Source organism: Geotrypetes seraphini, chromosome 7 (assembly GCF_902459505.1).
Source record: "Geotrypetes seraphini chromosome 7, aGeoSer1.1, whole genome shotgun sequence".
Classification (NCBI taxonomy): Eukaryota; Metazoa; Chordata; class Amphibia; order Gymnophiona; family Dermophiidae; genus Geotrypetes; species Geotrypetes seraphini.
In genome coordinates, this window is record NC_047090.1 from 158,894,004 (window position 1) to 158,917,786 (window position 23,783).

General features: G+C 42.3%; 1 protein-coding gene and 1 long non-coding RNA gene across 4 annotated transcripts in view; one reads left to right on the plus strand and one right to left on the minus strand.

Annotated features, from left to right (window-relative positions):
* The window catches only part of LOC117363799, a 31,349-nt gene extending 14,789 nt beyond the window's left edge, over positions 1 to 16,560 (plus strand). Inside the window, exons 2-4 of one of the 2 annotated variants that reach the window (XR_004540126.1) lie at positions 7,478 to 7,645; positions 14,560 to 14,767; positions 16,275 to 16,560. This is a non-coding gene — a long non-coding RNA (uncharacterized LOC117363799). The remainder of the gene's footprint in view (positions 1 to 7,477; positions 7,646 to 14,559; positions 14,768 to 16,274) is intronic. The other variant, XR_004540125.1, reaches the window with a different exon arrangement.
* Positions 5,798 to 23,783, minus strand: part of EXOC3L4 (exocyst complex component 3 like 4) — a 125,323-nt gene continuing 107,337 nt past the window's right edge. For both annotated transcript variants that reach the window (XM_033952148.1, XM_033952149.1), the window contains 2 exons: positions 17,353 to 17,474; positions 5,798 to 6,456 (listed from right to left, as the gene is read on the minus strand). In XM_033952148.1, coding sequence (XP_033808039.1) covers positions 6,273 to 6,456; positions 17,353 to 17,474 — 306 coding nt within the window. In that variant the 3' untranslated portion in view covers positions 5,798 to 6,272. The remainder of the gene's footprint in view (positions 6,457 to 17,352; positions 17,475 to 23,783) is intronic.

A 23,783-nucleotide genomic window follows, 5' to 3' on the forward strand; every position in this document is an offset into this window, starting at 1 on the left:
GAATTATAACAGAAGGTTAAATTTGCGGTTTCTTAATTTTCCTAAAGCAATAGAGATTTCTCCGGGAGATATGTTTAAAAAATATTTGACTGAGATTTTGAAATTACCATCTGAAGTTTTGCCACCGATAAACCGCATTTATTACCTTCCAAATAAGAAAAAGATGGGAAAGTCCTCGGAAGTTGAAGATATACAAATTCCTGATTTAAATAATTTATCTGACCTCTTGGAAAAATCTTTGGAAATTCAATCTCGCACTACCCTTTTGGTATCATTTGTATCTGAACAAGATTTGAATTCCATAATGCAAATGTATTTCCGGTTCTCTCAAGCTGTATTCTTGGGTCAGAGAATTTGGGTTTTCCCAGATGTGACTAAATCTACTCAAGATCGTAGGAAATTGTTTCTGAATATGAGAAAGGAAGTTAGAGCATTGGGGGCTACTTTTTTGTTGAGCTATCCTTGTAAATGTTTAATTAAATATGTTGGTATAAAGTATGTCTTTTTTGCTCTAGAACAGCTTAAGGACTTTTTGGATACTAAGAAGCTAAACCAGGAAATGAAGGGATAATTGAAAGAAAGACAGATGAAGAGAAACCCGTTAAGCTTATTTTGGATATATTTCTTAGTAGAAGATCTCCTTATCTTTTTTTTGTTCCCTCTCAGGTCTTTATATTGAGGTCTAAGGAAGAGATAACGTTTATTACATAATGGGATTTGTTATTCCCTTTACTTTGTATTTTTTTTTTTTTTATATCCTATTCTCTGTATTACCTGAACAAGTTGGATACTTGTAAAATATGTTGATAAAATGAATAAAATAATAAACAAAAAAAAAAAAGAAAAGTGCACTCAAAAATATATTTTTATTTTTCTTAATTTTTTTTCATGTTTTTAATAAATGCCATAAATATGTAGGATTTATCATTTTAGGGGTCACAGATTTCTAAGGGCTTGAGTCTCTAACCTTTTTCCACAGACACACAGTAATCAGGCCCTTAATCAGACATTGATGCTCTTTTTTTAACTTGTTCTTCCACTTCTTTCAAAACTCTATCATATCTTCAGTTCCCCATTAGAAGAAGTTTAATAGAGGAAACTGAGCTTTCTGTTTCAAGATTGCATGTTAGAGGTATGAATCTTGTCACTGAGGTTAGCAGAAGTCTCCTTAAGGGTAATATTAAAAGCTGTTTTCGTAGGTCAAACAGATTTTACCTTTGGAAATGGAGAGTTTCAACTTTGCCAGTTTCAGGGTACGCGACTGTATTAGCAAAGGGATAAATGAAATTTGGTTATGTCTGATTTTGTATTAGAATAAAAGCACCTGCAGCCAGTCCTTGGCAAGCCCCACAGCCCTGTCGAAAAAAAATGTACCCCTAAAAAGTAATCTGTCATTTCACTGATTTATTCATTGAGCATATTAGTTAAATCCTAGAGATAATTGGCCCCTAAAAAGTAAAACAATCTACATTTTCATCTTTTCTTCATTTCAACCCACTCCTCCAGCTTATCCACCATTGTAGGCATCTTCATGGGGCAATGCCCAGTTGCTTCTGCCCTCCTGTATTTTATTTGAAAATGGCATCAGCTCACTGGGTCAGCTGACACAGGAAGAACTAGCCCAGTCCATTAGGACTTCCTGTGATCATGGGTCAGCTTGGGGGAAGAAGATTCTGAGGTTGACGTTTGTTTAACATTTTGGGTGGAATGGTGTTCTTGACAAGGAAAGAGATCCCTGCTGGTTAGACTCCACCATTTTAGCCCTGCCAGTTTGACCCTGGACATAATATCCGTCGGTTCTACAGTGCAATGATCAAAAGTATTGCATCGAAAGGCAACTGTGAGAAATCCAGTCACGACGGATGCCTCTACTGTTATTTGAAACTCAGCTGTGATGAAAGCGTAAAAATTTGATATTGTGGCAAAAGAGCATTGCACGCTTGGGTGGCAACAAGGGTCAGCTGACACAGGAACAACTAGCCCAGTCTAATAGGACTTCCTGTGATCATGGGTCAGCTTGGGGGGAAGAAGATTTTAACCGTGCCGGTTTGACCCTGGACATAATATCTGTCGGTTCTACAGTGCAATGATCAAAAATATTGCATCGAAAGGCAACCGTGATAATTCCAGTCACGATGGATGCCTCTACTGTTATTTGAAACCCAGCCATGATGAAAGCGTAAAAATTTGATATTGTGGCAAAAGTGCAAATGCTTTGGTGGCAACAAAGTGGTTAAAGTTATTAATACGTGTACGCATGATCCATTGAAGAAAGGATCAAGAATATAGTTGGCACAGAACCATCTAGAAAGAGAAATAAATATATAAAAAAAACTAACCAAAGATGGCTTTGATTTTAATAAATTGGGATTTTAATTCCTAATTCCAGTAGGGTCATAATGTTAAGAACTGTCTCTACATTTATGAACGAGATACTATTTACTTACCCTTTAAAAAAAATTATTACTTTTGTGTGAATTGCCTCTGGATTTCTGTACAAGTGTACATTGCTTGGTTTACTGAATTAAATTTCTTTAATAAAAATACAATAATAAAAAAAAGAATACCCACATAAACTTGAGATTCAGGGCTCCTTTTACTAAGGTGCGTTAGCGTTTTTAGCGCGCGCTAAACCTGCGCTACACGGCTACAACTTACGCCAGCTCAATGCTGGCGTTAGTGTCTAGTGCGCGCAGCCATTCAGCGTGTGCTAAAACCGCTATCACAGCTTAGTAAAAGGAGCCCTAAGTGTAAATATGTGCACCTGCGAAGGAAGCGGCCTTTTTGCGGCCTCCATTTCATGTCATTCCGAGAATCTACTTTTTACCTAAAATTCATAAGTGTTTGAAAAAATGAGTATTTATTTGTGCCTAGCATTGTTTGATCAAACTATGACCACAGCACCATGGTATTTAACACATGCACTGAGGAAGTAGCAGCCAACACGCTCGCTAAGGTCTAAGGAAGAAGCGATATGGATTGCTCTGAAAAGAGAAGATGGAACTTCTATCTATGTGGGTGTAGTCTACAGACCTCCGACTCAATCGCAGATTCAGGGGCAATGTTAGGAAATTCTACTTTACGGAGAGGGTAGTGGATGCCTGGAATGCGCTCCCGAGAGAGGTGGTGGAGAGGAAAATGGTGACCGAGTTCAAAGAAGCGTGGGATGAACACAGAGGATTTAGAATCAGAAAATAATATTAAATATTGAACTAAGGCCAGTACTGGGCAGACTTGCACAGTCTGTGTCTGTATATGGCCGTTTGGTGGAGGATGGGCTGGGGAGGGCTTCAATGGCTGGGAGGGTGTAGATGGGCTGGAGTAAGTCTTAACAGAGATTTTGGCAGTTGGAACCCAAGCACAGCACCGGGTAAAGCTTTGGATGCTTGCCCAGAAAGAGCTAAGAAGAAAAAATTTAAAAAAATTTAAATTGAATCAGGTTGGGCAAACTGGATGGACCATTCGGGTCTTTATCTGCCGTCATCTACTATGTTACTGACCATTAACATACAACTTTTTCAGTATGTCATGAGCGTAAACAAGAGTATACCATCAGAATTCATTTTGCCAAGTTCTCTCATATGCATGAACTGAAAATCATGATCCTCAATTTCTTAGATTTGAAGGAATCAATGTTAAGAGTATGTCAATTGTTACAAGGATATGCTCTCAGAAAAATCAACAAAGCTAGACAGCGTTTGGTGATTCTGCTAATTGGCTCAAACTTTTTTTCATGCAAATTTCTACAGTCTGCATCATATTTTGAAAAAACCTCAAAGCTAGCTTCATCAAACTGGTGAATCTGCTTCAGATTTTATGAAAATCTCGTTTGCATTTTCTCAAGATCCTTGGTCAAAAACCCCAACAGCTTTCTCCAATGAATCTCAGCAAACACTGACAATCTCACATAGCCTGAAATCAGCTTGGTTTCAGTTTGACCTTGAGTTGCTGGCATTTGTGTCTATTAATAACATAAGAATTGCCGCTGCTGGGTCGGACCAGTGGTCCATCGTGCCCGGCAGTCCGCTCAAGCGGTGGCTCATTGTTCAAAGACCAGTGCCCTATTTGAGTCTAGCCTTAGCTGTGTACGTTCTGGTTCAGTAGGAACTTGTCTAACCTTGTCTTGAATCCCTGGTGGTTTAGTGTGGCAGCCTGAGATCCTGGGGGCTGGGTTTGATTCCCACTGTAGCTCTTTATGACTCTGGGCAAGTCATTTAAGCCCCCTATTGCCCCAGGTCCATAATAAGTACCTGTATTTAATAGGTAAACCACTTTGATTGTAACCACAGAAAGAAGGTATATCAAGTCCCATTCCATAGCTTACTATAAGACTCATTTTCAAAATGTCCCCAAAAAGGGCAGATGGGCATTTTTCTCACCAAACTCTTCCAATTTGTATTTTTGAAACCTATTTTCTAGATGGATATCCATGCAGCTCGTCCGCAGTTTGTCTAAATCTCAAGGGGACATGTTAGAGGCATGGTTTGGGGGCTTATAACTTGGGATATTTTTTTCTGCCATAATCAAACATTTTAGAATATATCCATGGCACAATTTGGATGTTTGGGGCTAGACCTGTTTTAATAATGAATAATTTTCAAAAAGGTGCCCAAACTGACCAGATGACTGCTGGAGGGATGTGAGCATGACCCTCCTCCCCAGTCTCCCAATGGTCACTGACCCCCCCTCCCTAAAGATGTAAATGAAACAGTACATAACTGCCTGTATGCTAGCTGCAGGTGTTCTGGGCAGTCCTGTTTGGGCAGGGAGTAGCCTGGTGGTCAGTGCAGTGGACCCAGGGTCATATTCCACTCTAACTATTAAACTTGTGGTGGAAGGTTTGAGCCCACCCAAACCCATCAAGAGTGTGTGGCGCAGTGGTTAAAGCTACAGCCTCAGCACCCTGGGGTTGTGGGTTCAAACCCATGCTGCTCCTTGTGACCCTGGGCAAGTCACCTAATCCCCCATGGCCCCAGGTACATTAGGTAGAATGTGAGCCCACCGGTACAGACAAGGGAAAGTGTTTGAGTACCTAAATAAACTCATGGAAACCATTCTGAGCTCTCCTGGGAGAACGGTGTAGAAAGTTGAATAGTGTGAAAAGCTTCAGCCTCTGATAACCAGAGCTGGTACTGTGACATCATAATGCCTCATTTCACCAGTGCCTAAGAACCAGCCTCATCAGTGATGTCACAATGGCTTGATTGCCCTATACTTGGCTCACCTTTATTACATTTTGATTTCTAGAATGGTGCAGTGGTTAAAGCTACAGCCTCAGTACCCTGGGATTGTGGGTTCAAACCCATGCTGCTCCTTGTGACCCTGGGCAAGTCACTTAATCCCCTCATTGCCCCAGGTACATTAGATAGATTGTGAGCCCACCGGGACAGACAGGGATAAATGCTTGAGTACCTGAATAAATTCATGTAAACCATTCTGAGCTCCCTTAGGAGAACGGTATAGAAAATTAAATAAATAAATACTGTACCTACATATAGGTGATGTCTATAGGCATAAGGGCTATTGGTGTGGTATACATTTGGATATAGTAAGTATTTGGAGGGCTCATCGTACTATTTAATGGGGTTATGTATACCTGGGACCTTTTATGTGAAGTTTACTGTGATGCCCCTGAGGTGCCCCCACTGTTCTGTTGGGATGTCTTTGTGGCCCCTCCTACATCCCAACGGCTTGTTTTGAGTGTTTTTCTTTCGGATGTGTTTTGTTTTTTTTCAAAAATGGTTCAAAAGATCTGAAAAATGGTCATTTTTTTAAAAAGAAAAACAAGATAAGACAGTTTACAGTTTTGAAAATGGGCGTGGTTGGTACTGGATTTTTGCGCATCTTCCGCAAACACGTCCAAACTCAGATTTGGACGTCGTATCAAAAAGGCCCCTCCACCGTATTCTGCTACCTCAGTATACTGAACAGGAAAACGTGACAGAATATACGCGCAGGCCATGACCTGAGTGTGGCCCTCCAATCACGGGAGAGCCACAATAGAACAAACAGAATGAATTTATTTGTTGGTTTAATCATGCACTGAGAATAAAGGTCTGCCGTTCTGACAGGATAAGAGGCAGTTTGTCAGAATACACGCTTCGGCATTTTGGATTGCTCAGCCTTCACCTTGGTAGAAAGAAGTAATGAACATGCAAATTCATAAGTACTACCGTAAAATAGACTGTAACATATGCAGAAGTGTTCTGCTTCTTGTTTCTGTTTTCTAGCACTGATTTCTTAACAGTTGGGCAAGCCCATTTTCCCATATTTTAATGAAGAATTGAGAAACAGTTAACAGTACTGGGAACTTGGATCTCAGCAAAGAGATTTCTGTCATCTTCGTTTCCTGGGTTTGCTTTTGCTTTCTGTAGTGTCTTGAAATGTTCCACTATTGCTAATTTTTTGCTTCTTCGTGTTCCTTGAAGATTCAATATAGCTAAAACATGCTCCTCACTGCAAAACAAAAGCTAAAATTAACGGACACCGACAACTTTAACCTGGAGAGAAGACCGATAGTTCAATAAACACGTTTGGTGATGTCTGAACTGCTGCAAATACGGGCTTTGAGCACATCCACTGCGGCTGTTATAGACTGGCAATCACTGAATCATCATGGGTCCTCTTTATATTGTTTGCAATGGACATGATCGTAGGATTGAACATAAGATTTGCCACTGCTGGGTCAGACCAGTGGTCCATCGCACCCAGCAGTCCGCTCATGCGGCAGCCCTTAGGTCAGAGACCAGTACCCTATTTGAGTCTAGCCTTACCTGCGTAGGTTCTGTTCCAGCAGGAACTTATCCAACCTTTTCTCGAATCCCTGAAGGGTGCTTTCCCCTATAACAGTCTCTGGAAGAGTGTTCCAGATTTCTACCACTCTCTGGGTGAAGAAGAACTTCCTTACGTTCTGCTCTTTAATTTAAAAGTGGCAGTGAGGGTCCTGCCGATTTTTTTTTTTTTTTAAGTACAGGGACATCGTCGAGGGGGAGGGGGCATGACTTTTTTTTTAATGGAGAAAGATATTGTGTGTGTGTAACACATGCACATATCTGTTCCCATTAAAAAAAGAAAAAGTTGACTTTTTTTTTTAATGCTACCAGCACCTCCAGAGCAGAGATTTCAGAGCATTAAAAACCTGAGCTTCATTTTGTGCATTATATGGGCAATCACACACTCATTTTAATATTGATGAGCTTGTTGTAATATATTTGCACACAAATATAGGAGGCTGCTGCAAACCACGGAAAAGATCCCAATTTGCCATTTTGGGCGTCAAGAGATGCAATACCTTGTTGCTAAACCAGTTAAATCTGGTTTAGTGGCAATCGTTTTAACGCATGGTGAGTTTTGTGCATATGGGCCATAGTCCGCTGAATATCAACCCCTATGTATTTTCCTAAATAGTTTACCTTTTCTTTCTGATGACTTCAGTACATTTTTAAACCAACATCCATCTCTCTTGCTTTTGCTCAAGGCTCATATCCGATTATGCTGGGTTTGACATTCGGGAGATGATATTGAGGCGAAGTGGATTGTTTCAGTCCCTCCACGATATGTGAGTTCAGGACAGACATTTACAAAGTGGCTCACCGAGTGCACCTCTCTGCACATCACAAGCAACTTTCCAGGAGCTGTACTTACAGTAAGTAGGCACAGAAAAATCTAGCAATTTTCACAATACATTTACACCCTTCGAACGCTGAATGATGTTATTTCAGATGGTAAACTGCTTGAATTTTTCACAGCTACAGCATAGATTTGGTCTTAATAAATCACAAAGTTTTAAATGGTTGCAGCAGAAGCAGGCTATTCAGGTGGGGTTCCCTGAATGGAAAAATCTGAATAATCAATATAGTTTGGAGTTCTTATGCTTCCAAGCAGACTTCCTGGGACATCAAGCCGCATTGTGGTATAAATTACTATCTGGATATGTGAATAAAAAAAACCAAAAAATGGTCTTAGAGACATTTGGAGCATTGAGATCAAGCAGCAAATTTCTGTATCTCAATGGCCACGAATTTGGTCTTGGAGAATAAGATGTACAGTGTCTGCATCTATGAGGCAAACTTGGTTGTTTTTATTGCATAGAGCGTTTTGGACCCCTGTTCGTTTACAAAAGTTAGATAGCTCTAAGTCAAATAGATGCTGGCACTGTAATCTGGAAGCAGGGACAATGGATCATTTACTTTATTATTGTCCCTGTATTAAAAATTTTTGGAATTCAATTTGGACACAAGTGAATTGTCTATTAGAAAACCATATTGTATTATCCTATGATACTATTCTATTCGGCATGTCTATGAGGAAAAAAAGTCAAATATCATCACATAATTATAAACTTTTATTAATCATGACAGGGGTTGCCATTCAACATATTACTAATAACTGGAAAAATTATACTAATCTTAACTATGCATTTTGGTGGAATTCACTATGTCATATTTTTAAGATGGAAAGGGCAATTGCTTTGCAGAAAGGGAACTATAATAATTTTATAAAGATCTGGGGGCCATTAGAAAGATATTGTAATGAGTGAACATCATTTTCCTTTGATAGATATATGTACACAATGGGGGGAGGGGGTGGTTATGAAAAATTTTACTAATTAATGTGTTTAGAATATATTTATGATATGTTTGAATTGTAATAATTGAGGAAGGGTGGGAGGGAAGGGTTATAATTTTTATGTTATTATGATTACATGAAAATGAATTTCAAGTGTTATATTGCACATACTGATGATATATTAATGTACACTTGTCAGATTTTAAAATGAATAAAGAATTTATAAAAACAAAACCAAAAACATTTGCACCCTTCTTTTAAAGATAACAACACCACACACACAAAGACACATTGATTCGCATATCCAAAAATTACTGGTTGCAGATACAAGACTTTTGGGATAAGACTCTTGCATTTCAAGCAGGTAAACAGCAGTCCTGGTTGGATAAATGCATTGGCGGAGCAATGTTGTCTTATGATGCATTTAAAAAAGAAATTAAGCCAGCGCTGTTCGACAAATTTATTTCCTAAATGTGGGGACTATTGTTAACAAAACTCCACACTGAGTATATTTAAGAAACTTGTATTTTTAACTACAGTGGAACCTTGGTTTACGAGCATAATTCGTTCCAGAAGTATGCTCGTAAACCAAATTGCTCGTATATCAAAGCAAGTTTCCCCAAAGGAAGTAAGGGAAACTGCTTTGATTGGTTCCACCTCCTCCCCCCCCCCCCCCCCCCGAGGCTACCGGCGCTGCCCAATTCTCCCCCCCCTTGAGGAATCCGACGCTGTTCCAAACCCCTCTCCGCAATCCAGCTTCCCCACCCCTGCGAACCAGCATCCTCCCCCCACTCGCATTGCCCCCCCCCTCCACCGCAATCCTACTTTCCCCTCCCCCCCCGAGCAGTCAATGACACTTCCTTTACCCGACTTGGCACCAGTGCCAGTGCCCGAAGATCCTCCCTCTTCTGGCACGGCCTGGGCTGGGCGGTGCATTGGAGATCCTCCCTCTTCTGGTCTGGGCTGGGCTGGACTGGCTTTGAGCATTTGTGCATGCTCAAAGTCTTCTGGTCTCGCTCTCAGTCTCGGAGAGAGTGAGACCAGAAGGCTTTGAGCATGCGCAAATGCTCAAAGCCAGTCCAGCCCAGCCCAGAAGAAGGAGGATCTCTGACGCACCGCCCAGCCCAGGCCGCGCTGTAACCCCCCACATTATACTTAAAACTGAACTTTTTCCCTAAAAAACAGGCAAAAAGTTTGGTTTCAAGTATAATGAGGGGGGTTACAACCCCCCAAACTCCCCACAACGCCAGCGCGATGTCTGTTAAGTAAAGTAGGGGGGTTCCCCACCAACACCCCCCGTCGGAATCCTTTAAAATAGTGCTTTTCTTCGGCGCGCCGTCAACCTTGCGCTCAGTTGTCGGCGCGCCGTTGTCTCGCGCGATTTAGTCTATGAACCGTTATGGAGACATGAGCTGGGCCCCATCCCCACCTGTCCTTAGTCAGTCTGGATCCATCCTCCCCCCCCCCCCCCCCCGCTCCAGCATAAGTGGATCTTTTGTCACCAATACTATGGATTCCTGTAGACTTTCCATGGTCCCCATCTTGATGCACACAGGCACCATGTTGGTGGAGGCGCCAGTATCCCTCCCTCCTCTTTCCCTCTCCTCACCACACGCGCACCCCCCTTTCCTTTCCCCCCATACCTCTAGTTGAAGTTGTTGCTTGTGGCAGTCGACGGCGTGCTCCTCGTGACCCCCGTTGGCTCTCCTGCTGCCGTGACTTCAGGGTGCTAAGAAGTGACATCGGAGGGAGGGTTGTTGGAGTTGCGAGGAGCACCTGGTTGACCGCTGCTAGCAAAAACTTCAACTAGAGGAATGAGGGAAGGTAAGTGGAAGGGGGCTCACGTGGTTGGGGGAGGGGTATCGCCACCCTGGGTGCCTCTTGGCTTTGCTATGCCACTATTGATGCACACCTCTAACATATACATATACAGTTATTCTTGCCTCATAGCAGCTGTAACTTTACGCAGGGAGGCAATGGCAACTTCATAAAGATACACAGGCACAACACACATTGTCCACCTGGTTGGCCTGGTGGTCCTGATGTGGGGCAGTGATCCAGTACCTCTTATTGGCCCAACACAAAACAAAGTAACATAGTAGCATAGTAGATGGCAGCAGATAAAGACCCGAATCCAGTCTGCCCAACCTGATTCAATTTAATTTTTTTCTTAGCTATTTCTGGGCAAGAATCCAAAGCTTTACCCGGTACTATGCTTGGGTTCCAACTACCGAAGTCTCTGCCAAATCACACTCCGGCCAATCTACACCATCCCAGTCACTGAAGCCTTCTCCAGTCCATCCTCAACTAAATGGCCATATACAGACACAGACGGTGCAAGTCTGCCCAGTACTGGCCTTAGTTCAATATTTACTATTATTTTCTGATTCTAGATCCTCTATGTTCATCCCACCCTTCTTTGAACTCCGTCACCGTTTTCCTCTCCACCACCTCTCTCGAGAGCACATTCCTGGCATCCACCACCCTCTCCGTAAAGTAGAATTTCCTAACATTGCTCTTGAATCTACCCAAAATTATGTCCACTGGCTTTACCATTTTCCTTTCTCTGGAAAAGATTTTCTTCTACGTTAATACCCTTCAAGTATATGAACGTCTGCATCATATCTCCCCTGTCCCTCCTTTTCTCTAGGGTATATATATTCAGGGCTTCCAATCTCTCTTCATACGTCTTCTGGCGCAAGCCTCCTATCATTTTCGTCACCCTCCTCTGGACCGCTTCAAGTCTTCTTACGTCCTTTGCCAGATACGGTCTCCAAAACTGAACACAATACTCCAAGTGGGGCCTTACCAATGACCTGTACAGGGGCATCAACACCTTCTTCCTTCTACTGGCTACGCCTCTCTTTATACAGCCCAGCATCCTGGCAGCAGCCAGTGCCTTGTCACACTGTTTTTTTGCCTTTAGATCTTCAGACACTATCACCCCAAGGTCCCTCACCCCGTCTGTGCATTTCAGCTTCTCACCTCCCAGCATATATGATTCCTTCCGATTATTAATCCCCAAATGCATTACTCTGCATTTCTTTGCATTTAATTTTAGTTGCCATTCCTCTAACTTTTGCAGATCCTTTTGCAGATTCCTCCAAAGATGATATTATGTCAGAGTTTTGCCATTAGGTAGGCTCTCTATTTGAGATAACTGTTGAACCTATATTATTACTTACAAAAACTATCAAATTTTCTCTCTGACCATTGTGACAATTCTGCACTGTGGAGTTGCCAACATATATTTCTGAGATGGCTGAGGGGAGATATGATTGAAGTCTACAAAATCCTGAGTGGAGAAGAACAGGTACAAGTGGATCAATTTTTCACTCCGTAAGAAATTCCTAGAGACTAGAGAACACTCGATGAAGTTACAAGGAAATACTTTTAAAACCTATAGGAAGAAAATTTTTTTCACTCAGAGAATAGTTAAGCTCTGGAACATGTTGCCAGAGGTTGTGGTAAGAGCAGATAGCGCAGCTGGTTTTAAGAAAGGTTTGGACAAGTTCCTGGAGGAAAAGTCCATAGTCTGTTATTGAGACAGACATGGGGGAAGCCACTGCTTGCCCTGGATCGGTAGCATGGAATGTTGTTACTCCTTGGGTTTTGGCCAGGTACTAGGGACCTGGATTGGTCACTGTGAAAATGGGCTACCGGGCTTGATGGACCATTGTTCTGACCCAGTAAGGCTATTCTTACGTTCTTAACATAATCAAATATTTTGAAAGAAATGTGTAATCACATTCAATGAAAACAGACTTCAGTGTAAGCAAGATTTAGGCAGGAGATCCATGTAGACCTGTGCCCTATCTTTCTTGACAGCTTTCCTATACAATTGACGTTACAACACTATGCACCTCAGGTGTGTGCTTTGCACATCATCAGCAATAATAATAATAATTATTATTATTATTAGTTTAATTATTTTAATAATAGCATGCAGATTGCCGACTCATTCATGCTCTTCTTATTTGAATAGATACGGAATAAACCGATATCAAAGAATGCTATGAAAGGGCCTAGTCCTCTCTTTTTCAAGCAGGCAGAGAGGTTCCCTTCCTCTGTCAGCTGGAAACTCCCTCTCAGAGCTATAAGGCTAATACAATGCCCTCATTCTCTAAAATGGTGCCATTGCGAGAGTTTCCTAAAGTAACAGATGGTCAACTCTGAATCTTCCACACCCAAAGCTGAAGTTCCTCTTCTGCTAAAGCTCACACGTTTTCTGACGTGTCTTGTGAAACCTTTGTAATTCTCAGTACAGAGCTCCAGCTAAATCGCTTTACGTAGCTACGAGACTTCATGAATGCTACAAATAGAAAAATTGACTTTTGCCAAATGTGATCACAAACCAATCTAAAGACATTTCGCTCTGATAATTCAGAGCAAGCTGTGGGCTTGTCAAAGACTGATAAATGTATAACTTCAGGGGCTCTAGCCATATATATATTTTTAACAATTATGGGGTCGATATTCGAAAAGGATTAACAGAACAGGAGAGGATCTGGACTGGTTAAAGACCATGCTGGGCTGTCCATGCCTGGATGTCTAGTGGCACTTAAGTAGCACTTAAGATAGCGAGTAAATGTGGTTTGCAAGTGTTTTGCAAGATAGCGAGTGGCACTTAAGTAGCAAATAAACGTGTTTTGCAAGTGTTTTGCAAGACAACCACACATTTTATTAAAATTTTCAGGACTCAACAATGACCCTTTCAACATTTATACTACCTGGTCTTGCTTAGCTTTTATATCTTTTTGGTATTATATTTTCGCCTAACTTATGGTTTAATATGCAGAATCCATTGCCCTATTAACTTCTCTGTTTTGCTACTCATTACTGTGATATGATGTACTTGAAAGGGAGCTGTCACTTCTTTTCTTGGTGGGCTTTTTCGGAAGCCTTTTGCTGTTTGTTTTCTACTTATAAAATCAATAAAATATTTTGAACTAAAAAAAAAAAATTTAACTTGATAAACGAGCGTTGTCTTGCAGTATGAGCACATATACGCACGTCACATCATCAGAACCCACAGCTAAAGCGTGCACATCTTATGCCGAGCGCGGCTGAATGTAATAGAAGTGTCACACCCAATTTACCCATAGCTCAAGCGCTCACAGCACACAGTATTTAGTATTAAAGTTTTTGGGTTGTGGAACGAATCGTCTGAGTTTCCATTATTTCCTATGGGGAAATTTACTTTGATATACGAGTGCTTTGGATTATGAGCATGCTTCCGGAACAAATTATGCTCGCAAACCAAGTTTTTACCGTACTGCCCAATGCCCCTTCTGATTGCCAAAGCACTAACCAGCTAGGTTAGGAATTGCTTTGATCAGGTAAGGTGGGCAGGGGTCGAGGCTGCAGCATGCTTTGGAGTATTTTAGGAGAAGCCATTTTGTGTTTTTGAATTTAATCTCGTCAAACCCATTTCAAGATCGGTCTGCTGGTATTTCCATAGGTGGTTTTGTTGCAGATTTTCAAAACTTCAAAGTAAAAACCGATGGGCCGCCGTTGCAGCGATTTCAAAAAGGCGAGTCATTCTCCAAAAAACCGCACATGCAAATGAGGTTGACGGAGAGTGGCGAAAGTTTGCTAAATTTACAAGAGATGAGTTGCTGGTGACAGTGATTGGCACATATGCAGAATACATGACAAAAGAGGCACATATGCCGGGAAAAGCAACGCCATAAGCGGTGTGTTAATCATAGGCGTGCCAGAGCTGCTAGATGAAGGGAGGAGAAAGGTAATGTCAGCTTTCAACAAGCGTGCATAAGACATGCCTTTTCTCCCCCCAAAACTACTATAATCCATGTAAATCTTGTAATTTGTTTTTAATGTCAAATTTGATCATGAACCACAGCCTATAAGACATAAGACACGCCTATAATACACGTACTTAAGAAGCTTGCTTTTGTCCACCCCCCCTCTCCAAAAAAAAACCTATAATTTATGTGAATCATGTAATTTATTTTTTTTTTTTTTCATGAGCCACCATCAAAACACACACCAGAGATGCACTTTACACAGTACCGGCACCCCCAGACCAGTGGCTGATTTTTGCTTGCCAAAAGCTGATGCCGCGCTTAGAGAATCACTCGGCGATGATGAAGAATCAACCAGAGTGCGCGTTTAAATATTGATGAGCCCATTTGCATGGCAGAATCAGAGACTGCTAGGAAGCTTGGAAAAGACCGCGGTAAGCCATTTTGATAATTCGCCACTAAAATACATACATGCTAAACCGGCTGGACCCGGTTTAGCGACCACGTGTTAAAGGCAACCTGAAGTTATGAGAACCTGGCCCTCAGTCCTGGCAAATTTTCAGAGAGGCCAATTTAGGAGCCCAACTGTGAACGTTAGAAGCCTAAACCCTTTGACTGTTGGCCTCTTAAGTTTTTGCTTTGTTTACAATTAAAGGTGCATAGGTTTTATTATGGTGAAGGCTCGCTTCCAAATGTTACTTCCACTGAAATTATGCCTACACATTTCGAGCCAGACGGACTAAAGGAGTTTTCCTATTTCGTGTGTATGGGGAAAATGTTTACATCTAGAGTGTAGTGCAAAATGAATTCTACAAAGTGACCAAGGCACGTTTCTGATATTATGGGGATCAATCTATAAAGTGGGGGCCAGCATTTTAGGTGCCATATATGTGCAAAACTGATTTAGAATACAGTGATACCTTGGAATACGAACTTAATCCGTTCCAGAACCCCGTTTGAGTTCCAAAGCATTCGAGTTCCAAGACAATTTTTCCCATTGAAAATAATAGAAACTGGATTAATCCATTCCTGGGTCCCACAAACTCAAATTTTAACAGTAAATACACTGGATTTTAAGGTAAAATATTAACAAATATTCCAAAGCAGCATTCAGATTCTGGGGCACAAACACACACACACAATGTGCAGGGCGGTTGGATTCCAAAGCAGAGTTCGGATTCTGGGGCAAAATTTGCTTGAATTTTTAGTTTGGATTCCAAGTTGTTCGAGTACAGGTGCGTTCAGATTCCAAGGAACCACTATACTGGCAAATATGTCAGGATTTACCTGGACATGCCCTCTTTTTAGAGGACGGCTTTTCAAAACCCAGCACTTGGTCTGGTGGTTTTAGAAAAGCTGGTAAGATCCGGGCCGAGTCTGGCGCGCATCTGCGCATGCACTGGTGCATTCCAAACCTGGCCATAAGAGACAAGGTTTGCGTGGGGCTGGGGCTGGGAGGCGGAACGGGGCGGACCTAGGCGGGGCCACGTGTCCTCCTTTACCAGATGCAAAATCTGATAACCCTAGCTCATATGCATATACTGTACATACCAATAATCCCACTAAATGCTTTTCTTTTAACATGTGTGTTGTGTGTATCTTTAATGGTGTGTAGTTTACAGATGGATGTTCACATGGGCGGAGTCTAGGCAGGGCTCACACTTATGTGCATAACTTATAGAATACTATAATTTATGCACATATAACTGGAATCCAGGTGCAAGCATTAACACCAGCTCTATGGCTGGTTTCAGTGCTTGCAACCAACATGTACGAGTTTATACCCGGTTAAGCTAGTAGGTTCCTAGTTTTCTTTTCGGAATAGATCCACATAGGTGCCTCAGTATAGTCAACTGCTATCCATGTGTTGTTTATCCAAAGGAACAAACAAATCGGAAAAGTTGAATTGTCTTAATGTTTGTCGTCCTTCCCTCTTCACAGAGTTCCTGGATGAATCGGCATGCAATTCATAAGAACATAAGAAGCGCCATCTCCGGATCAGACCTTCAGTCCATCAAGTCCGGCGATCCGCACACGCGGAGGCCCTGCCAGGCGTACACCTGGCGTAATATTTAGTCACCCATATCCTTCTATGCTCTCGTAAGGAGATGTGCATCTAGTTTGCTTTTGAATCCTAGGACGGTCTGTATCTAAGTCTGTAAGTTACGTCTATACTGTAAACGCTGTGTCTGTACTTTTAGTCAACTTTTCTGTGAATGTACTCTTGTAACCCATTCTGGGCTCCTTTGGGAGGACAGGCTAAATAAATGATTAAATAAATAAATGACAATCTACAATCACTTCAGGTGTTCTGCCTTTTTTGCGCCGCACATGCCGATTCATTAACAATATTTGCCTCTACACTTCCCCTTCCGCATTTGCGGTGATAGGAGAACAGCATGGCAGCGAATACAGAAAAACCGCGAATAACTTTTCATATGTTATTTGTGGTTTTTCTGTTAAAAAACCCTAAAAAAAAAAAGACACAAAACCGCGAATAAATTAACCTGCAAGTGTAGCGATTTGCTCCATACAACGTTGGGAGCAGCGATTTCCTGTGACGTAAATTTGGGGAACAACAAACTGCGAATAACCGAAACCGTGGTCTACGAAACCGCGAATACGGAGGGGGGGGGGAAATGTCCACAAGTCTGACACAATATTGGCTAGATCTTGCAACTCCTGAGGCAGACTTTTTGCCAAAACATACATAGATCCGTGCCGAGACTGGCAACATTTTCATGTGTATTGCAATTTTTTCCTGCATGCAATTGAATCAGGCAATCTGATGTTATATTTTATTGATTTCAGAATTTTTTAAAATAATTATTTGTTTTCTGGTCTGTTAACAAGTAATATTTGATGTTTGTCTATTCAACTCTGTAGTTCATTGGAATGAAATTGGTTCTGCCCTACTCAGGTAGGCCTGATTGGGTCATGATGGAAATAAGGACAAAGTCGTCTTATTCACCATGCTAAAAATTTGACTTGTGAACATGTTTTTATATAAAAAGTATACCTGATATCTGGATATTCATGATATATTTTTTCTAGGTTCTTCGTAATGTTCTCTTCTTTCTTTTTAGCAATAATTGCAGAGACACGATAAATCACAGGACAAAGCCACTCCATGTCCGAATCCTGAAAAATATGACAGAAGTACATGTAACAGGATCTGGAACAGTAAAATGTTTTTTTTTTTCCAAGTTTAATCAACACTTCCAAACTGTTAATGGATCACCTGATTCTTTTATATTTTAGTATTTTGTAAAAGATTTTGGGGAAAAAAAATCTTGAGATGTCATAAGTAATGATTCAAAACAAAAGGGAGGAAAAGTAAAGGAAGAACGTCTGGGAAGAACAGTCCATGCAACAGCAAGATTCGTAAGATAGATTACGTGCTAAGGCCTTCTTCTGAAAGAGAACTGCTAATAGACACAATAGGAAAAATGCCCCAGAGCTGATGAAAACCTGCCCAAGCCCCTTGTTGATGCTTATTGAAAGTTTATATGCCGCTACTAATGACTGGAGAGCCAATTCAGAGCATTTACATGAGCTTCCGTAAAGGTGTTACAATTCAGAGTTGAAATGGTTTTCAATACAGGCACATTTATACCATAGCCAATCATCCTACATATATGTACATGTTTATACCATAGTTTGCCAAGGGAAGCTGAGCTCCAAGAAAGTCTGAATTACACAATCAGGTTTTCAGACAGAGATATTTTCAGCTCTTCCAGAGAATGTGACCAGAAAAAATGGGAATCAGCTCCTTGTTAAAATAGAAGATAATAATTCTAATAACTTTGAAAGGATGTTAAGCCCCAAACTGGCACAATTTAACTCCACTAGACATCATGCTTTTTACTTTGCCACCCCCTTTCCTTTGTAATTCTCTTCCTCTTCATGTCAAGGCTCCTCTAGAAACCTGACCATGCCAATAACATAGTAACATAGTAACATAGTAGATGACGGCAGATAAAGACCCGAATGGTCCATCCAGTCTGCCCAACCTGATTCAATTTAAATTTTTTTTTTTTCTTCTTAGCTATTTCTGGGCAAGAATCCAAAGCTTTACCCGGTACTCTGCTTGGGTTCCAACTGCCAAAATCTCTGTTAAGACTTACTCCAGCCCATCTACACCCTCCCAGCCATTGAAGCCCTCCCCTGCCCATCCTTCACCAAACGGCCATACACCGACACAGACCGTGCAAGTCTGCCCAGTAACTGGCCTAGTTCAATATTTAATATTATTTTCTGATTCTAAATCTTCTGTGTTCATCCCACGCTTCTTTGAACTCAGTCACAGTTTTACTTTCCACCACCTCTCTCGGGAGCGCATTCCAGGCATCCACCACCCTCTCCGTAAAGTAGAATTTCCTAACATTGCCCCTGAATCTACCACCCCTCAACCTCAAATTATGTCCTCTGGTTTTACCATTTTCCTTTCTCTGGAAAATATTTTGTTCTACGTTAATAACCTTCAAGTATTTGAACATCTGAATCATATCTCCCCTGTCTCTCCTTTCCTCTAGGGTATACATATTCAGGGCTTCCAGTCTCTCCTCATACGTCTTCTGGCGCAAGCCTCCTTTCGTCGCTCTCCTCTGGACCGCCTCAAGTCTTCTTACGTCTTTCGCCAGATACGGTCTCCAAAACTGAACACAATACTCCAAGTGGGGCCTCACCAATGACCTGTACAGGGGCATCAACACCTTCTTCCTTCTACTGACTACGCCTCTCTTTATACAGCCCAGCATCCTTCTGGCAGCAGCCACTGCCTTGTCACACTGTTTTTTCGCCTTTAGATCTTCGGACACTATCACCCCAAGGTCCCTCTCCCCGTCCGTGCATATCAGCTTCTCTCCTCCCAGCATATACGGTTCCTTCCTATTATTAATCTCCAAATGCATTACTCTGCATTTCTTTGCATTGAATTTTAGTTGCCAGGCATTAGACCATTCCTCTAACTTTTGCAGATAATTGCTGCAATTAAGGGGTCCTTTTATCAAGCTGCGGAGGTGTTTAACGCGCGGAATACCGCCTGCCGCGCTAGCTGCTAACACCTCCATTGAGCAGGCATTAGTTTTTTAGCCGGCCGCGGGGGTTAGCAGCTGATAAAATGTCCGACGCGCTAATCCCGCTAGCACGGCTTGATAAAAGGAGCCCTAAGTGTGCCTTGTAGCATACGTAACTTAATTGGCCTCTTTTACAAAGCCGCACTAATGGCTGGCGCTACGCTAACGGCCCCGAAGCCCATAGAGATTTAAAGGGCTTCGGGGCTGTTGCAGCGCGGCTTTGTATTTGATAAGCTGCATGCATCCAATCCAATCCTTGGTTTTATATATCGATTTATCCCTCCAATAGTGCTCGACTCGGTTAACAAAAATATTCACAGAACATGGGGAGACATTGAGGGTATGGGGGATTTCATCCATCAAGCACTACAAAACCGAGCAGGAACAGATAACGTAGAGGAATTGTGGTCGACTCTAAAAACTACCATTCAGGAGGCGACCAATCGCTATATAAAATCAGTGAGTAAACGGCGCAGGAACAATAAGCCACAATGGTTCTCAGCAGAGATCTCGGACCTCATAAAAGAGAAGAAAAAAGCGTTCATCTCCTACAAACATACAGGATCTCAGGATTCTAGAGAAGTCTATTTGACTAGGGCAAGAGCTGTCAAAACAGCAGTTAGAGAGGCCAAATTCCGAATGGAGGAAACTTTAGCAAAGAACATCAAGAAGGGCGATAAATCCTTCTTCAGGTATATTAGCGACAGAAACCGCAGCACAAGCGGGATAGTACGCCTTAGGAAACCAGACGGGAACTTTGTAGAAGCAGACTCGGAAAAAGCTGAATTGTTAAACGAATACTTCTGTTCGGTCTTCACCTGCGAGGCGCCGGGTTCCGGCCCTCAGCTACAGAAAAAGGATGGCTCAGTGGACCCGTTTAGTAATTTCAAGTTTACAACAAGCAGTGTCTACTGTGAGCTGACTAAACTCAAGGTTAACAAAGCAATGGGGCCAGACAACCTACACCCCAGGGTGCTCAGGGAGTTAGGGGACGTCCTGGCGGAACCACTATCCGCTCTCTTCAATCTCTACCTTAGTACAGGTAGAGTCCCGTTGGACTGGAAAACGGCTAACGTCATTCCACTCCACAAAAAAGGTTGCAGAACAGAGGCTGAGAACTACAGACCAGTGAGTCTCACATCTATAGTGAGCAAACTAATGGAAACCCTAATCAAACACCAATTAGATAAGATCCTGGATGAGGAGAATCTACGGGATCCCCGTCAACATGGATTTACCAAGGGGAAATCCTGCCAATCCAACTTGATCAGCTTCTTTGACTGGGTGACGGGGAAGCTTGATATTGGAGAGGCCTTGGACATTGTATACTTGGATTTCAGCAAAGCATTTGATAGTGTCCCACACCGCAGGTTGTTGTGCAAAATGAGTTCTATGGGATTAGGTGACACTTTGACAAAATGGGTTGGGGACTGGCTTGGTGGTAGGCTTCAGAGGGTGGTGGTGAACGGCACCCCCTCCGTAATGACGGCAGTGATCAGCGGGGTGCCACAGGGCTCGGTCTTAGGCCCGATCCTTTTCAATATCTTTATAAGGGACCTGGCTGAGGGGCTTCGTGGTAAAATAACGTTATTCGCCGATGACGCCAAACTGTGTAATATAACAAGCAAGAGCACAAAGGACAATATGAAACACGACCTACTCCTATTAGAGCAATGGTCAAAGACCTGGCAACTGAGTTTTAATGCCAAGAAATGCAAAGTCATGCACCTTGGCAGTCAAAATCCATGCGAGACTTACACCCTAAATGGCGAGATCCTAGCAAGGACGGTTGCAGAACGGGACCTAGGGGTGATCATCAGTGAAGACATGAAGACTGCCAATCAAGTGGAGCGGGCTTCATCTAAGGCTAGGCAGATCATAGGATGTATACGTAGGAGTTTCGTCAGCCGTAAGCCTGAAGTCATTATGCCGTTGTATAGATCTATGGTGAGGCCCCATCTGGAATATTGCGTGCAATTCTGGAGGCCTCATTATCGCAAGGATGTACTGAGGCTTGAGTCGGTCCAGCGAATGGCCACCCGGATGGTCTCCGGACTCAAGGATCTCCCGTACGAGGAACGGCTGGACAAATTACGGCTATACTCACTCGAGGAACGCAGAGAGAGGGGAGACATGATCGAGACGTTCAAATACCTCACGGGCCGTATCGAGGTAGAAGAAGATATCTTCTTCTTCAGGGGTCCGACGGCAACAAGAGGACATCCATGGAAAATCAGGGGGGGGAAATTGCATGGCGACACCAGGAAATACTTTTTCACCGAAAGAGTGGTTGATCGCTGGAATAGACTTCCACTTCAGGTGATCGAGGCAAGCAGCGTGCCTGATTTTAAGAAGAAATGGGATCGTCACGTGGGATCTCTGCACAGAGTTAAATAGGGGAGGGTTATTAGGGTGGGCAGACTAGATGGGCCGCGGCCCTTATCTGCTGTCTTTTTCTATGTTTCTATGTTTCTATGTTAGGGATCCTTTTACTAAGGTGTGTGCGCTAAACGAAAAATACTAATGCAAGCTCTATGGAGGCATTAGCGTTTGGCGCACGCTAAAACCGCTAGCGCACCTTAGTAAAAGAAGCCCTTCAATCTCTATAATCATTAGTTTAAAGTAGAGGAGTCAGTCAGATATTTCCGAGATAGATAGGTTTTCAACACTTTCTGAAAGATTGATAAATGAGAAAGAAGTCTAACTTCTGAAGGGAACTCATTCCCAATTATTGCGAACAAAAAAAAAAAAAAAAGATCGGCCAAAGTTGCCCATAGTTTTGATTCCCTTAACTTTAAGAAAGGCAAGTTTATATTTCCGAGTTCTCCTAAAATTAGATGGTTCACGGGAATTAAAGGAGACAGGAACCAAGGGAGTGAAAATCCCATACAAGAACATAAGAACATAAGAATTGCCGCTGCTGGGTCAGACCAGTGGTCCATCGCGCCCAGCAGTCCGCTCACGCGGCGGTCCCTAGGTCAAAGACCTGTGCCCTAACCGAGACCCGCCCTATCTGCGTTCGTTCTGGTTCAGCAGGAACTTGTCCAACCTTGTCTTGAATCCCTGGAGGGTGTTTTCCCCTATAACAGACTCCGGAAGAGCGTTCCAGTTCTCTACCACTTTCTGGGTGAAGAAGAACTTCCTTACGTTTGTCCGTAATCTATCCCCTTTTTAACTTTAGAGAGTGCCCTCCTCTCTACCTTGAAGAGGGTGAACAAACTGACTTTATCTACTAAGTCTATTCCCTTCATTATCTTGAATGTTTCGATCATGTCCCCTTCTCAGTCTCCTCTTTTCAAGGGAGAAGAGGCCCAGTTCCTCTAATCTCTCACTGGACGGCAACTCCTCCAGTCCCTTAACCATTTTAGTCGCTCTTCTCCAGCACATTTAAATTGGATTCTCCAAAGGACTGACACTCTTTGCTCCACCCTTAAGTACAGCCTTCTTGCATTTGCATGTTAAGCTATACGCATGCTATGATTGCAGAATATTTATGCACTGTCTTGACCATTAGCTCTAGATCAGTTTACAACATCAATGTTTCATAAAGCTCTAAGTGGGGTGGAGCAGTAGCGTAATGGTTAGGGCTGCAGCCTCAGCACTCTGAGATTGCAGGTTCAAGTCCAGCGCAGCTCTCTGTGACCCTGGGCAAGGTCACATAACACTCCATTGCCCAGGCCCAGGATAGAAAGGGAGAAATATTTATTTAGTTAGGGGTCCTTTTACTAAGGTGGGCTAACCCATTTAGCGCACGCTAAATGCTAAGGCGCCCGTTATATTCTATGGGCGCTTTAGCGTTCAGCGCGTGCTAAATTGTTTAGCGTGCCTTAGTAAAAGGACCCCTTAGTTTTATACTCCGTCCTCCGCAGGAGCCCAGAACAGGTTACATCGGTACATTCACAATATATTTACGAATGAGGATTAAGGGCACTTTCACAATATACTAGCAAAATGCAATATGAGTTACAGCGGTACATGCACAGCTAGGCGGGACTTGAGTACCTGAATATAAACTGTGTATAAATATTGAAAATAAAAACAGAAATTATTTTAAAAAAGCAATCAAATTTGCATAAAAACAATACTAAGAATTCCACACTTATGTCTCAGTCCTTTATGTCAATATCTCATCTTTATTCACTGTATACTCATATATCCTGAAAACTTGACTAGCTATGGCAGGGGTGGCAACTCTGGTCCTCGAGGACCAGAATCTATAGTAAACGATGGCAGATAAAGACCCCCAATGGTCCATCCAGTCTGCCCAACCTGATTCAATATCAATTTTTTAATTTTTTTTTCTTCTTAGCTATTTCTGGGCAAGAATCCAAAGCTCTACCCAGTTCTGTGCTTGGGTTACAACTGCTGAAGT